This window comes from Rousettus aegyptiacus, unplaced genomic scaffold (genome assembly GCF_014176215.1).
Source record: "Rousettus aegyptiacus isolate mRouAeg1 unplaced genomic scaffold, mRouAeg1.p scaffold_m13_p_3, whole genome shotgun sequence".
NCBI lineage: Eukaryota > Metazoa > Chordata > Mammalia > Chiroptera > Pteropodidae > Rousettus > Rousettus aegyptiacus.
The window spans coordinates 130114005-130131868 of record NW_023416306.1 but is presented as its reverse complement, the minus strand read 5'-3'; the positions used below and the strand labels follow the sequence as shown (position 1 = coordinate 130131868).

The 17864-nt window shown below is 31.1% G+C and overlaps 1 protein-coding gene across 4 annotated transcripts in view; it reads left to right on the top strand.

The window, feature by feature from the left end:
* The window catches only part of VPS13C (vacuolar protein sorting 13 homolog C), a 149910-nt gene that overhangs the window by 71833 nt on the left and 60213 nt on the right, over positions 1-17864 (top strand). For all 4 annotated transcript variants that reach the window (XM_016126854.2, XM_016126853.2, XM_016126856.2 and 1 more), the window contains 13 exons: positions 1446-1593; positions 2307-2415; positions 3987-4123; positions 5807-5963; positions 6983-7062; positions 7513-7572; positions 8236-8392; positions 10156-10272; positions 11622-11725; positions 12124-12291; positions 13472-13776; positions 14783-14930; positions 17165-17315. In XM_016126854.2, coding sequence (XP_015982340.2) covers positions 1446-1593; positions 2307-2415; positions 3987-4123; positions 5807-5963; positions 6983-7062; positions 7513-7572; positions 8236-8392; positions 10156-10272; positions 11622-11725; positions 12124-12291; positions 13472-13776; positions 14783-14930; positions 17165-17315 — 1841 coding nt within the window. The remainder of the gene's footprint in view (positions 1-1445; positions 1594-2306; positions 2416-3986; positions 4124-5806; positions 5964-6982; positions 7063-7512; positions 7573-8235; positions 8393-10155; positions 10273-11621; positions 11726-12123; positions 12292-13471; positions 13777-14782; positions 14931-17164; positions 17316-17864) is intronic.

Sequence of the window (17864 nt, the reverse complement as noted above, 5' to 3'; positions counted from 1 at the left end):
CAACATACTTCTATTGCACAGAATAGTTTTTTAAATCAACTTTTTATTTTAAAAAATCTCAAATCTATAGAAACTGCAAAAATAGTACCATGAATGTGCCCACAATTCTTCACCTAGATAACCAGTTGTTTATATTTGCTTTAACTCTATATACATACATATTATTATCATTTAACACATTTAAAAAATTCTAAAATTTTTATTGACTATAATACACACAACATATTTGTTTCAGGTGTGCAACATAATGATTCAATATTTGTATGTATTGCAGCGTGATTGATCAATGTAGTAAGTCTAGTTAACATCCATTACCACAATAGTTATAAAATGTTTTTCTTTTAATGAGAACTTTTAAGATCTACTCTTTTAGCAACTTTCAAATATACAATACAGTGTTATTAACTACAGTCACTATGCTGTACATTATGTCCCCAGGATTTACCTTTTTTATAATGAAATTGAAACATTTTTTGCTAAACCACTTGAGAATAGACATCTTTACCCTTTGCCCTAAATACTTTCTCGTGTTTCCTAAGAATGAAGACATTTCTCTTCTTACATAATCACAGTGTGAATTCCAGCTAAGTTTTGGAAATTTAACATTGACATAATACTGTTATATAATTTGCAGTCAATATTCAGATTTTACTAGTTGTTCCAAAGATGTCCATTATCATAAATTTTCCCTCAATCTAGGATCACATAAGGCATTTAATAGTGTCTTATACTACCGAGGGGATTTCTGTACTGATGCACACGTATTCTGGAATAGCTCTTCAGCCTTTCTTTGTATTTTATGATTGATGGCAGTTCTAAAGAATACAGCCTAGTTGTTTCATGGAATGATTTTCAATTTGATTTTGTCTAGTGATTCTTCATGATTTAGTAGGAATACTGTATAAGTAATGTATTGGTAGGGCTCATAATAGAGAACACTTGAAAGTCTGTACATGATTCATTTTAAAATCATTTTCTACCCTATCCAAAGAGATTTAATTATCCTGAATAAAAAAGGAATGATTATAAAGCAGGTCCAAAAAACAATCCTGGTAAAAAGCTTTATTGAGCTTCTTAGGAAATGCTGTTTATCTGGCCATTTTTTTTTTCTTTTATCTCTGTACCATGCACATATCAGTTTTTGAACAATTGTATTTCATGATTCCTTCCTCTGTATCTTCAGCAATATGAATTTCTTTTTAAAATTGATTGCCACTTATTTTTAAAGTAAAAAAGTTTCTTAATGGCTGATTTATTTGTAAATTATATATCATATATTTTGATATGTCTCTGCTAGTGTAAGTTAATTATATTCTGAATTTAGAAAACAGCGTTGTTTCAAATCAATGTTGAGAGCAACAACTTTTGATGTGTTTTTTTTTTAAATGATGTGTTGCATTTCCCCTGTATGCTTATGTATATCTATTATTTATATTTTTCATTAGGACAGTAATCCAGCCTGGCATCTCCCACCCAGATATTCAACTGTTACACCCAATTAACTTAGGGTTTTCTGTAAATCGGAATCTAGCTGCATCCTGGTACCACAAGGTGCCTGTTGTGGAAATTAAAGGACATCTTGAGTCAATGAATGTAAGTATGTGAGTGAAGAAACTTCGTTATTGAAATTTTAGATTCAGTATAAATAAATCCAAGTGACATGTCAAATTTTTACTGATATAAGAAAATTTTCAGTATGTTATCCAACAAAATATTATTTTTAGTAGAATTTAATCTTTAGTCGTTACTTGATTTTTAAATTTGCTATATGTACACATTAGCAGAGACTGTATGTAAATTATTTATTAATATATTACATCTCATTCTATGTATATGCACACTTTTATGGATATCTATCTACAACTAAGATCATTATAGCATTGAGGGAAATGCCTGTTTTTATATTGAAGGTAATCTATTTCATTCAGATGGTTATTGCTTAAAAAGTAGAATTTATGCTTCTCTTAATTTGTCATTTTTTAAAAAAATGATTAGATTTGTTTAATCATTAACTTTCACTAAAGATCATATAAATTAAGTAGATGAAACTCATACTGACTCATAAATCGCATTTTTTCCCTAAATCCTTTCTTATCTTTGAAAATAAAAGTTTTAACATGAAATAAGGAATGAATATTTGAGTGGGCGATGAATATGTAATTTTTCAGTCAGTGTTCAAAGTATTCTGTTTTTTAATGTCCTCTGTATTTAAATTGTTTCATTTGAAAATGAAATTATTAATTTTTAATTTTTAAAATTATTAAAATTTTAAAATAATTTTTAATTTTTAATTTAACATTTTACAGGTCAGTCTAAATCAAGAAGATCTTAATCTTTTATTTAGAATACTAGCAGAAAATCTTGGTGAGGCTACTGAGGACTTAAATAAAGTGAAACCAAGAATACAAGAGACAGGTAAGAAGCCGACGGTATATGGCATAGTATATGTTGTGTCTATTTTACAATTTAGGTAGGGGGAGCCAGTCAACAAAATGATATTTTTTTGTAAAAGATATTTATTTTTAAACATCTATTTGCAGATTGTTATTGTATTATCAAGGAAACAAGATGCTGTTGAATAAAGGCATAATTTCTTTTTTAGTTAAGCAAGTAGTCAATTTCAGACTTTTTTCTAAGTCGCATAAATTAAGAGGTCATAAAAAAGGGTTTTAAACTGGTGGTTGATACCTGGAATAATTATTGAATTTGTATGTATAGCAAAAAACATTTTAAGTTGGCACTAAGTTATGGCAGAATAATTGTTCTGATTTTTAAATAAGGATTAGTAGTAAAAGCTCGGTAAGAATTGAAATGGTTGATAGATTTCCACTCAAAGATACTGAAAAATGTGTACTTCAATAAAAACGCAAAGAGAATTTAAATAATTAGTTATAACAGCTTGTTTGACTTAAAGGCAAAGTAACTACTAGACTTATTTTTTTAAGCTGTTTTATATGTATGTATACATACATATACATATGTAATCTTTATTTTTTGAACAAATGGTACCATCCTATGTATGTATATGTGTGTGTGAGTATGTGTATATATATATTTCTGTACTGTTATTTTTTAATTAACAGTATATCTTGGTGTTCAGGCTTCATATCTATATATCTATATCTGTAACTGTATGTATATCCTATGTATAGAACTGCCTCATTCTTTTTAATGGCTGCCTGGCATTGAATTCTGTGGAAGTATTATAATTTATTTAGAAAGTCCCTGTTGATACACAGTTTGGGTTATTTTCAATCTTTCATTCTTGTTACATAGAATATCTTTGTACATACACTTTTACAAGTGCATGTATACGTGTAGGGAAAATACCAGAACTGCTGGATTAAAGGTGTTTAATTAAAAAGCTTATTAAAACATTTAATAAAATTAATTTATTTTTGACAGATCTTTCCATTTGCCACCACCTCTCCCATAGCACTGGTATTAATTTTGTACTCCCACCAGATTTTTTTTTTGTATATACTTTTTCAATATAGCATATTATCAGATTTAAAAAATTTTTGCCATTTCACTAAATGAAAAATGGTATCTCGTTGAATATTTTTACTTCTAAAAATCTTGTTTACCTGATAGTATCTCTGTGGTTTTCCATAGCCTTTTATCTTATTCCTGGAATTTCTCCTCTGTATGAAGAGGTTCTTCAGCTCTACTGGAATGATAATTCCCCTATTAAACTTTTCTTGACCTCCCATAACAATATCATGCCTAGTTCTGTGCTCTCTGCGTATTTTATATAGGTTATTAACATGTTTGCTTAGCGTGATTAAGTGTAACCTGCTTATTTTGTTTGTATTTAAAATGTAGATGTCTCTCTTACTAAGCCATGAGCTTTCTAAAGGCTGGAGCTGTGTATTACTGAGTTATGGATTTTCAGTGCCTGCAGAGTACTCATATAAGTGCTCAGTCAGTGTTTGTGGAAGAAATGTGTCAATGGAAGTGAATAAATTTCTTTTAAACACCTGTAGGTGAAATTAAAGAGCCACTTGAAATCTCTATATCACAACAAGATGCACATATTTCACAAGGTACTTCAACAGCTGGAGTAGAAGAAATTAGATCTGTAGACATCATTAATATTCTGCTGAATTTCGAAATCAAAGAGGTTTGTAATTTCATGTTTTCATAAAGTAAGGTGACTAAATTATGGACATTTGGAATTACCTTCACTAAAATAAACTTGTCGATTATTGATATGAATGAAAAAAATCTTACATAGGCTATTTATAATCGGTACTGTTTTATAACTTGAGAGTTTGTTAAAGATGAGTTGTATTTGAGGGATATAATATTTCATAGAGAAAATGGTAGCATGTCTTGTAAACTGCTTTTCAAAGGATTTTAGGACAGTTGGAATGTGGCTTGCTTTGGCTTTCATATAGGAAAAGCAGGAAAGGAAACATGACAGAAATCCTTTGCAAATTTAAAAACTCTTAATAGAATAAAACATAATATGTCCATATTTAAAAATGTTTCATTACCATTATCTGCTTTTCATCTGCAAACTCGAGTAAAGATTAAATTTATTTTCCTCTTCTGTAATAACTTGTTTAACAGATATTCGTTGCATGTGCTAAATGCTAAGGATACAGAGGTAAAGGCACAGACTCTGAAGTCAAACAAGGAAGCAATTAAAATTTTTGTTAGTTCCTGTAAAAATGCGCCCAGTGGAGCTTGTGGCGATGATGGTAGGGAGAGGGTATCTGAGCAGTCTGGGAGGGTCAAGGAAGATTCCCTGGAGCAAGTGACATTTGAGCTGAGTTTTTAAAGAGTAAGATACAGTCTGAGAAAAGGAGATCAAGACAGGGGTTGGGACAGGGTACAAAGAGGAACTAAAGATGGAAATATGTGAAATACAGGGGCTTGTAAGACTTCTTCCAAAATCTTTCATAATTAAATAATTGTATAGAGGTTATGTTCTTCTCTGAGTTAAAAATAATAAATTTAATAATTAAAAATAATAAATACTACTTTTTTGATCAGAAATATATGTTTCAAGACTAACTTTTTTCATTTTAGATGTCTGCTGGTTTTCTAGTTAATATTTAGAGTTAAGATTTTTAAGCTTTGGTATTCGAAACATTGATAGATGAATGATGATTAAAACATTGATAGATGAATCATTCTGTTTGCAAACGGACTTCATTAACATATGTACATAGAAAATCAGTAAGTCCTTTTTAAAATCTTTTGTAATACATATTACTGTAGTTCCCTTTTCTTAGGAGAGTAATTGGGGCAGGGTAAAGCAATTTGCACGCTTGCTCTCAGGCTGATATTTGCCATTGTCTCAAGACATTTTTGGTTGTCACTATATGGGGAGACACCCGACAACTAGTGGGTAGAGGCCTAGGATGCCACTAAACATCTTACAGTGCACAAGACTGCTCCCCACTACAAAAAATTATCCAGGCCAAAATGTCAGTGGTGCCAAGATTGAAAAACCTTGCCTTAGAAGTACTGTAAAAATTAACTTTATCTCACAGACTTTCAGATGAAAGACCATCTGTCTGTCAGACTAGGACTTCTGGGAATTAAGCAAAAATACTTTTTTTTTTTTTAACTTTACCTTGGAAACTACTAGAATATAGTGGCTGTGCTCTAAAAGTCTAAACAAGTAAATGTAGCTTCCAGAGTAGATAGCACTAGGCAGTTTCTAGGTATAATACACATCTTTACATTATATGAATTTTGGGGTTATATCACTCTGCATGGTTATTAAAGTGTTGACTTACCTTCACTGAAAATTAGTGATATTGTTTGTGGTAATACTGGTAATTTTTTCTAGGTTGTGATTACTTTGATGAAAAAAGCAGAAAAGAAAGGAAGGCCTTTACATGAATTAAATGTTCTCCAGCTTGGAGTGGAAGCTAAAGTTAAAACCTATGACTTAACAGCTGAAGCTTATTTAAAAAAAATTAGTATGCGATGCTTTGAATTTACTGGTAAGTGTGAAGTATTGTCTGTATAAATTATCTATGTATTAGGCAAATGATCCCTACCTTTTTACCAGTATTAAGCATATTTATTAGAGTCACCATAATTAGTTTAAATGTATTACATTAATATAAAGGAATTTGATATTTAAAAATTTATGTAGTTATCATAAATAAGATTCTTTCTAAATATATCTGTATTTAGCATGAAGTAGAATATATCTAAAAAATGAAGTGCATTTGTCTTCACTGTCTATACATACCACTTCAGTACTTGTGAAAGGCAACATTTCGTTATAATTCTGCTATGAGAACTGATATATTAGGAAATCAACCCAAGTATAGTACCCAAATATAGGGCCCAGCGACCCTTTTTTAAAAAGTGAGTTAATTTACTAGGAAGTAACTTTTTGTTTTTTATTTATTTTTCAATTACATCAGTGATTTTTGTTTTTAATGACATTGATATATGTGTAAAAATAGAAATTAAACAGTACAGAAATGTATAGAGGACAATTAGGCATCTCCTTGTAGTCTTACTCTCTTTACCCAAATAAATACTAAGTTATTCTTTAGTGAATATCTTCAACCTTTCAAGTTTGCTTTCTAAATTGGATCAAGCCAACTTTTCAATTTGTTATGGGTGCTTAAAGTTTATTGGAACTCTTTGGGGTAACTTGAAATAAAAAAACAATTTTATATTGAGAATGACCCTACTTTATGTATTTTATAGCTTTGTTCTTTACTATATTCTGATTTGTTCAAATAACTAATACCAGTAGTACCAAATATTACAATAGCTGTAATTGACTGGTGCTGGGTTTTGTTTTTGTTCTTGTTTTTGTGGAATTTTTTTTTTCAAATTCTGTTTTATTGAGGTACAATTTATATACAGAAAATTTACCCTTTTAGTATATAGCTGTATGAGTTTTAGCAAACATACATTTGTGTAACTGACTGCTCTGTTTTAAAATATGTTTGAAATGTTTAAAAGACTTAATGGATTTACACTCTCTTTTCTCTTTTAGACTCTAAAGGAGAACCTATTCACATTATCAACTCTTCTAATGTCACCAATGAACCCCTTCTGAAAATGTTATTGACAAAGGTACCTAGTTTCATTTTTAGCATTCTTTATATGTGAAGTTATGTAATTCCCTCATACTTACTATTTCAATTTTCTCCCCTAAATTTTTTAATTCTAAAACTGGTTGATTATTCTGAATTTTTAAGCATATCACAATCCTGGATAATTTCAAGAACCTTCTGAGTTTACCTTATATTTTCAAATAAATGGGAGCATCTAAATTTCCATTGTAATTCAAAGCAAAGTTTATTGTAATCTGAATATACTAGCATTCTGAATCCTTACCTTTTGCATTTGAGATTTTACTTCTGTAGAGTCTGAAAAAATACTTATGTGGTCAATTTTTTTGGCATGTTCTTTTTTTCCTTTAAGAAATATATTTATAGTATTTTCATAGCATACCATAAAAAATAAAGAAAACATAATTTTTAGTGTTTGTAACCAAGTGGTTTAACCTTCCACTATTTGTAGGCAGACAGTGATGGACCGGAATTTAAAACCATTCATGACAATACCAAACAGAGACTGAAGGTAAATCTTTTCTAATTGCCTGTAAGCTTGAGTGATATTAATGAGTAAACCTAGCTTCATAGCCATCTTCATTTGTGAGATTGTAAATTCTAAAATTAAAATAAGGGTGGCAATAATAATAGATCTAATCTTGTGGATAAAAGAAATGGATGTAGAGTTGAAATAAAATTCTTAAAAGAGTTGATTTGATTTCCTAAAGGTTATTTGTTTTCCAGATATGAATTAATGATTACTTGTTAAGTACACAGATAATACATTTTTTAAGGGAATTGTGTTTACTGTGGTTATTTGGCATAGTGTTGATGGAAGCATAAAACATTTGAATTATATATTGGATTAGAATAAATGTCAGGACAAGGCCGAAGCATTGTTCAGCACAGACATTGTCCACAGTCCATTTGAGTGTATATAGTCAGTCTTGGAATTAGATGTAATGTGACCGAACTAAGGCCTGATAATACTTCTTATTATCTTTAATTAAAACCCATCAAATTCTGTTGAGGTTAGAAATACAATAAGGATTGACACTGTTACAGTGAGTTCTTTCTTAAAAAATAAAAAAGGTTATTAATTGAACTATTCTTGTGTTACTTGTGTATGTCAAAGCTTAACATAAAAATGTTACCATATCTGAAATCTGTCTCTCTAATTGTTTTACCTTAGGTTTCATTTTCATCTTTAGACTTAGTACTTCATTTGGAAGCTTTACTGTCCCTCATGGGTATTCTATCATCTGCTGTTCCATCCTCTGAACCATCTGAGAAGGAATCTGAGCTGAAACCACTGGTGGGGGAGTCCAGAAGTATCATTGTCAAAACTGGTATTAACTTTTGAGTGATGGTCTAACTTTAATAATCTTGTAATAACTTGTATTTTCAAGCTAAGATGAGTATTTAGCACTTTTAATGTTACAGCTGCTCTGAGAGATTAGGCTAGTTTTAAAAGAAAGCAAGTTTTATCTTTTGGTATTATAGGGTAATTTAGTGAGGGATTTTAAATAAATGTTTAATATTAATCATGTATTTTTATTTGATTTCACTGTCTAGCTTTTACATAAGAAAGGTTGTATATATTTTGCATTGATGTCTCTGCAGCCTTCACTCCATGAAAGTGAGAAAGGAAGAAATTAAAATATGAATACAATCATGTGTAGTAACAGAGGCCCATGTCAGTCAGTCAAGTAAACCTACATGGTGCTCAACAATTTTAAGTGCTTTGGGGACACAAAAGGAAGACTCATGGGAGAGACAGACTCACTTTGGTTTTTACCTAGAACTGTATTTAAATCACATACAGATATGGGAACATGTTCCTCAAGCATATGACTTGTGCTTTGAAATATAAGAAATGATGTATACTACATAAACAACTGCCTGTTTTTAAGCCATATACTATTTTAATTATTTTTCTTTTGTATCATATGATGTGACTATCTAACATTTAGTAGTTTAATTTCTAGACCTTTTTCCAGTTGAACTTATACCTGTATTACTAGAATCTTTAAAGTATAAAACTATTAGTAATATTAGATCTGACACAAGAATTACAGGTTTTTTTTTAACTAGGGAGCAGAAAAATACTTTTGCTATAAACTCAAGTAAAAGAGTTTTGCTTTGTCTTTAATGTACTTGCTCATTAATATCTATGGAAATATTTATATAACATATACATACACATGTACATACACACATAATTGAATAAATGAAAAAGCAATGTTTAAGTTCACAATAAACTACAGAGAAATTAATCCTAAGAAACAGTCTTTCAGTTATGCTGTGTAGTCAGTTTTTATGGTTTGATTATGCTACTCTAAATCCTATGGGGAAAATAATCTGTCATCATCTTGGTGGTTAGGGATGGACATCCCCATGTTTTTACAGTTTTATAGGAAAGGATCAGTTTCTCTTAGGCAACACAGATCTCTAGGAAAACATATCCTAAATTTATCAATGAGAACCTGGACTAAAGCAGCTTAAGGGAATCCATTTGATTGTGATTCTTATGCACTTATAAAAAATTAATTTTTTTTGTATTCTTTTAAAATTTAGCCCTTTATATTCATTTCTCATGGAATTTATTTTAGGATTTTTTTATGGATAAACAGAGTACAATCTGGAGAAATTAATTCTATAGTTAATATGTATTATATGCGGCACAATTAATTAAATGTATTTTATTAATTATCCATCACTATTTCAGTTTTTCATGAAATATTCTTTTATCTAATATATGATATTGAAAGGAATTCAAAATCAAAATTTGGTTCCAACAGAATTTTAAAATTCTAATGTAGAGGGACTTTTTTTTCCCCCAGAAGAAAAATTATAATGAAGTTTTCATCTAGGAAATTGGACTTTCAAAGTGCTATTAAAGGTTGCCTTTAGTCTTAATTTGGAGGGGAACATGATAGTTTTTGTCTAATTGGCATTTGAAAATTGATTCAAAATCAATATTAATTATATGTAATCTTAGTGGAGGCTTTTTTGGTTCTTCATAATTTATAAAGGACTTTTAGTGGATTTGAGATTATTTTGTATATCATCTTTGCTCTTTGCTAATCACAATATTTCTGTTACTTTTCAGTATCCAGCAACACTTCTCAAAATGATGTGTTTGATTTAAAAATTATAGCTGAATTAAATTCATTTAATATCTTGGTCTGTGATCAGAAGTGTAACGTTGCAGATATTAGAATACATGGTGAGTAATTTCTCGGTATAGGTATTTCTGTTTCCTTATATAGATTTCCAGGAAGAATGAACTTGTGCATGACAGATTTATCCTGAGTCTCCTTTTGGTTTACTTATATTGAAGACTTGTGCAAACTTTTCAAAGATGTACTTTAAAGTGTTATGAGTAAATTTATTATGATTCACAGCTGACATGAGACATTCTTTATGCATTAAAAAAATTTCAGAATAAGTCTAAGACTTGACCTCTTATGTTCTTTTTGCATTTTCAGAATAATATAACTTTCAGCTGTTAAATGAATATCATGATAACATCTCACTGGGTAAAGAAAATGTCATTATCCTATTGTCCTTATATTTTGTGCATATATAGCATCAGGAAAGGGAGTTTCCAAAATAAATTTTGTAAGCTTTACCCATCATCAGCTTGGCATAAGGATGAGTTTACATTATACCATGAGTTCTGGAGCCAGCCTATCAAGATTCAAATTTTGTCCCTAAAACTTACTGGCTTACTCTGAGCAACTTAATTAACCTTTCTATGCCTTTTCATGGGGTTGTTGTAAGGATTAAGTTTACACATTTACATATATTTAGAAAAGTTCCTGGTACATAGTAAATAGTTTTAAAGAAGGTTATATAAATCAGTTCCATTCAACAAATATTACCGAGTATTTTATGGATGACATGGTAATGGTTTGGAGTCATTAGTAGGTCTTAGCTGCAGGCATTCTGTACTGAGAAGCAGTTTTAGAAATCATTATGCCTTTAGAAATTAGGAGAATTACAAAAAACTTTTGGAGAGAATCTGAGAATATGCATTTTAGATATAGTACTTATTCATCAAATTATATTCATTTATGCTTAGTTATGAGAGCAGTAGTTTTCATAATGTTTGTGAGGTGGCTGTTTAACAAACATTTTGTTTTCCAAAATGCCCACTTCTGACCTTGCCAGTGCACAGAATATTTGTGTTTAGAGATCTATGATTAATTTTCCTTGAAAATTTTTTCTTTATCATTTTTTTTAAATTAAATTTATTGGGGTGACATTGGTTAATAAAATTATTTAGGTTTCAAGTTTATGGTTCGATAATCTGTTACCCTTATTTGTCTCCCTCTTACCCCCTTTTGTTTTAAAATTTCCACAACTTTAATGTATGAGATGCCCGTAAGCACTGTAGTTCTTAAGGATATAATCTTAGGTATCTCATACATAGAAGTTGATATCTTTAATATGTCTAATAGTGAGTAATTTTTATTCATTCTCTATTTTGGTAGTATATTATTGAACTTAAATAGCACTGAATTGGTTCACTTGGATTGGGTAAAAAGTTTGTAAATGTTATATTTCCTACAGGAATGGATGCCTCTATTTCTATGAAGCCAAAGCAGACTGACATGTTTGCCAGACTTAAGGATATAATAGTTACTAATGTTGATTTGCTGTCCATTCACAAAAAGGTAATCAAAAATAAGTTTCTATATTGAAATTATTTTTGTTCTTTGGGCTTGAGACACCTTTATTCATTTGTTCAGTATATATTTATTGTCATATGTCAGGTACTTTGTTAGAGATTGGACACAAATATGGTCCTAGTCTGCTTTCACATTGTATATAGCCTAGGTGATTTGTAAAAGTTATTTCTAACCAATTAGGTGATTGATATCTCCTTTGATAAAATGATTTCTGTGGGTATAGGAAAAACTTACTGCCAAGTATAAGGTTTTTAAGTAATTTATTGAGAGTTGATTTTAAATGGTGCTTCTTTGTATATCAGGATTCTGTAATAAGGAAACTTATTTATAATACACTGATACAGCTGTCTTGTTGTAATAATCACTTAATTTAATACTTTTAGGCTGTCTCCATTTTGGGAGATGAAGTCTTTAGGTTCCAAATGACTCTTTATCCAGATGCCACAGAAGGCAAGGCCTATGCCGATATGTCTAAAGTAGATGGCAAACTTAGTCTCAAAGTGGGTTGTATTCAAATTATTTATGTTCATAAATTCTTCATGTCTCTTTTGGTAAGTTTATCTTTAAAATATATTTATTTCTCATTGAGGCCTAAATATCTTAGCCTATAATCCTGAACTTAGATTGTCAAAATATTTACTTGTGTGATAAACACCCAAATGGTGAACAAAATATTATATAGTTAAGGAAATCTTTACATGATGGATAACCAAGTGAATTTTCTTATTGTTTTTGAACATATAAGCTATCATGTTTTAATGTTTCCATAGTTATATATTTTAAAAGTACTTAAAAAAATAAGACAATTCAGTATTGTTTTATGAAAAAACCCTTGAAGGTATTGAACTAAAAGAAAATTTTAAAGAACTTATCAGGCATTTGAAGGACTAATATTCGACCTTACAGTTTTTGATTATAATTGTGATCAACAAGGCATAAAAGTCTTTGCTTTTAATTATGTCTTTCCATGTAAGTGTGGGTTGCAGAGTTTGGATCTGCCTGTGCCTTTTAGCAGGGCTGTAAATCAAAGCTTACAAGTCATGAATTTCTACCTAAACTATCGTGTTTTATTTTACTGGAAAGTAATTTATTTGGAGTGGGAAGAGTTTAAGTTGCTTTGTATTATTAACAGGTGAGCATCAAAAATAATACTTTTAAGAATGACATTTCTTCATGGGGAAAAATCTTTGTTTTTGGTTGAAATTGGGATGAAATGCATCTTATTCTAAATAAAGAAGTTTTGACACTTACTAATGATTGCGAGATTGTAAACATGGAAGCATCTTCTACACTTAAAGAAAATCTTCAGAAATAAGCCAGCAAAACCTTGGTTTCTAAGAATAAATTTTATTCCTATGATCTTGAGTTATAAAATTAAACCTACTTGGGGAGAAGTAAAGTGCTCTCTTCAATCTCTTTATTTAAATTTGAGTTTAAAATCACATTCATGAGTAAAAAGACGATTTTAAAAAATTTGTTACCAAAATTTGTGATAAGAAACAAGTAATTCTGAGTATATAAAATGGAAGTTAAAGGACTCTTCGAAGTAATTGTCATTAATATCTCAGAGTGTCTTTCTAGACTTTACTCTGTCCATACACACAATCGTAAATAATGTCTTTTACTTTTTATTTAGTTTTTCTTTTTAAAGTAAATAATTTTTAAAATTTTCTCTTTTTAAAATAAATCTTGTTTTTTTTGGGAACTCTAAATATCAGTCTTTTTCAACAGAACTTCCTCAACAATTTCCAAACTGCCAAAGAAGCTTTGAGTGCAGCCACAGTACAGGCTGCAGAAAGAGCTGCTTCCAGTATGAAAGACTTGGCTCAAAAGAGTTTCCGCCTTTTGATGGATATCAACTTGAAAGCACCAGTTATTATCATTCCTCAGTCTTCAGTATCACCTAATGCTGTTATAGCAGATCTGGGTTTAATCAGAGTTGAAAACAAATTTAGCTTAGTTCCTATGGAACATTGTTCTCTTCCCCCAGTCATTGACAAAATGAATATTCAGCTCACTCAGTTGAAGCTTTCCAGGTATAAATATATAATCTAGTTGTGTATTACTTATTATAAATAAAATTTTCATAGACCGTTTGCTAGAGGTAAAATACTCTAGTGATTTGTGGTTCTCACTCCTTATTTTTCTAATTATGAAACCTTGACTGTTGGTGTTTGGTCAGCGGTTAATAGCAGTCCACATCATAGAATCTGAATTTTGTCTTGCTACATTTATAATGCATTTTTTCCAGTCTATAAAGTGTCCTATTAGAAAAGTACAGTTTACTTCATAATACTTAATTCAGATCTATCTATCTATCTAATCTATCTGTCTGTCTATCTATCTATCTATCTATCTATCTATCTATCTATCTATCTATCTATCTATTTAACTTTGCACAAACTATTTTATTTTATGTAAATGGGAGAAAACTTAAAATGTAACAAAATTTAAGATTTATTTCTCGTTTCTAAATCTCGTCTCATTTGAGAATTCTCAATGAAGTGTATACAAGATTATTGAATCCAAACGGGAACGTGTTGGCTCTGTTGAATAACAAGAGTACTTACTTGGTTGTGTAAATGGTTGTTGGCAGGCAAGCTAGAAATGACTTATTTCCATATGTTGGCTTAACTTCTGGGTTTGATTATTGGAGAAATACCAATAACATAAAACTAAAGTGTGAGTTAGACTATCACTTTGTCCTCCATTTTCAAGAGGATGTAACATTCATTTGCATGACATTGCACTAGTTGCTAATATTAAATAATTCTTGTGAAAGATAGTTAATAGAGCAATAGTCATACATTGTGAAATTTGTATCTTGGAAGTTAGCATTATATAGGCTTTGTTTTAGGTAGCTCTGCGTGTAAACTTGATTTATTCTGATTTGATTGGTTTATGAAAAGAAACATGTTCTAAAAGAATCTGATACCCATCTTCAGTGTTTAAGAAAATGCTATGTGGAAACTGTTACATAATAAGATAGTCTTCACTTTAAAATATAAATTCCAAAAATATAAATTCTCTTTTATCTTTCAGAACTATCTTGCAGGCTGGCTTGCCACAGCATGACATTGAAATTTTAAAACCAGTCAACATGCTTTTGTCCGTACAGCGAAATTTAGCAGCAACATGGTATGTGCAAATTCCAGGGATGGAGATAGAAGGAAAACTAAAACCTATGCAGGTACGTATTTATATAAATATATGAAAATTGCTTTTATTGTTGATCATAGCACATTTCTAGTGCACATCAGAAGTGATGACACATTAAAAGTAAATACTTTGTTAACTAACTGCAACTGAAGTCGTCCTAGTTTCCCATATTTTTCTTTATTTCATTTTAGTCAAATACTTGATAAAGCCAGCCAGAAGTCCAAGATAAAACCTATTGGAGTCTACCGAAAGTATTAGTAATTCTGAAAGATTCTGTTAAAGTTTTAAGGCAGTTAAATTTTAAGACAGTATAAAGTGATATTTAAATACTACATTAGGAACACCTTAGTAGTATTTTTAATGCATAAAAGCACTCTTATAGTTAGGAAAGTGGACAGTTAAATAGGCGAATGTGTTTGATAAGCATATCAAACACATTTTTAATATTTTAGTTAGCAGGTTACGTGTAGGCGTACAGGAAAGGATGACACTAGTTGATTTGAAGGTGGTGATGAAAGTGTAAGAATCCTATGATTCTCGTGTGCCTGTATGTGAAATTTTTGAAGCCAAACAGTAGGGTATATAGGATGGGAGAGACGGACAAAACAAATAAACATTGAGGAATTTAATAATTTTTGAATTCTGTGATTATTTCAGAGCTAGTTCTAAGATAAAACAGAATGGATCAAAGGAGCTGAGTTCTAAGGGAAGAAGTTAAAATTGAAGTTTGTTGTAGGAAGGTTCCTGTGTATAGTCCGAGTAGATATGTGAGGAATAGTGTCTGTTTAGGGTATTCATAGAGACTTCTCAAATTCCAGAGTATGGGACTCTTACTTTCTTACTGTTAAGAGATTAGATCTCAGGCCTAATATTTGACCTATTTTCCTTCCTTTCAAAGATTATATGGTTATAGGTTTGCAGAAAGCGAAAGTAAAACCTAAATGTCTATCAGTAAGAGAATGTGGATCTAATTATGGTATATTCATACAGCAGACATTACAAGTAGATAAAGTGAGTGAACTAGAACTATGCACAGGAAAATGGGAAACCAAAGAAGGTGGTAAAATTAGCTGCTCTTCAGGCAACTGTGATACCTTGGTATCACAAGTGGGAATGAATACACAGGGAAGTTCTAAGGAGTTAAAATGACATCTATTATCTAAGGACTGGGGCTTAGAGCAAACAAGAAATCCCTAGTTATTATCTCATGCTAAAATATCTCCCCATTTTTATTTAGTCTGGGAATCAGGCAGTTTCCCCGGTGATAATTGGGTGAACAAAGGGTACTGTGGAATTCAGAGGACAAAGTGCTGTGAATGCCTGCATGCTTGTGTGAATTTGTGTTTAAGTAAATGAAACAGGCCTTTTGGACCACTCTGTTTTTGGAAAAATGTATAAAAGATAGAAGGATTAAAAGGTTTAATGATTCTTAGCAGCCAGATTTGTTTAATGGATCTTAGCAGATTCATTTGTTCTGCTTCATGTTCTGCAGCCACCTATGAGGAAGAGGATGTAATTCCTATTTTAAAGGTTAAGAAACTTGAGTTAAGGAGGCTAAGAAATTTGGCCGGCAACAGTTTGAAAGTAGTAGAATTGGTACAGTTCTGCCTGACTCAGAAGTTCTTGCTTTTTTTCTTTTTGCCACACATCCCCTTTTATGAAGGTAGGAAATGAACAAGATACTCCTTTCCTGGTCCGTGTTTTGGCTTTTAAAAATTCTTTGTAGATGCATTTGTTATTCTTCCAAGAGGCATTATTCTTGATAAAGTAAACAATGTTATGTATGTCCAAATGAACATGTACTGAGGATAAGAGCTGTGTTACTTCTTAGAGTTCAGAAACCGAACAGCACTCTTCCTATATTGAGTTCGGAGGGAAGTAAATAATAATGTAGAGGAAGGAGCTGATGGTAGGTGAGGAGAGAGAGGCAGAATGGAGATGAGGAGCTAAGGTGATGGGTGAGAAGCACAGTTCTAGGAACGGTGAGGAGATAGAGGATGACAGATAAGGCAGAAGAGTGATGGAGTGCAGAGTCGTGTATATGGGTGGAGTCAGAAGTGTGTTTACACACAGGGAGAATGTCTTATATTACACAAGATGAAATACTTCTCTCCTGGTATTTATGGTCCTAACTACCTACCCCTCCTCCACCCCCTTTTTAAGTTAGATAAACAGTTAATTGGAAGAACCGTACATTAAGATGTAGATATGACATTCTGCATTTTTTTTATTGCTTTCTATTAACAAATTATTGTTGGTTTCTAGGTTGCTCTCAGTGAAGATGATTTAACAGTGTTAATGAAAATTTTGCTGGAAAATCTTGGAGAAGCTTCTTCACAGCCAAGCGCTATGCAATCTACCCAGGAGACTGTAAGAGCAAGAAAAGATGTTTTGAGTGGACCTGACCACCTCAAAGGTATTGATGAAGATTTTTGCTATGATTATGGAGAAATATTAGCATTGATGCCATATTTATATTTAGTATTTTTTAGTTGTCTAGTATAATGTGGTATGAACTGATTCAGGATTGTATTATTTACTGTGGAAAATTGGTTGGGTCTGGCACTGCCTTGAAGCTCCTCGGTGAAAGAGGTATGCTCATTGTCTGTTTTAAGGGGAGAGGCCATCTGTTGTTGGTTGCATGATACATGTTTACTCTTTATTTGTGAAAGCTGAATGTGCTGAACTCAAAAGGCACAGAGGTGGTATACCTTGAGAGAAAAAGAAAACGAGGCCTGCAGCATAGTAAAGTCCCTAAATAATTGAGAAAGACAAAGGCTTTGGTATCATACTCAGATGACTGGCCCATGTGAAAGGGAAAGTATTCTTGTATAGTAACAGCTTTGCTTATCTGACTTTATTGGAGAATGATGAGGTCAGACACATAAGGAATTTTCCAGATTATTAAAATTGAATCTTTTAAAGGCACTGAAGCTTTTAAAATTCAACTATTTTTAAAAGATAA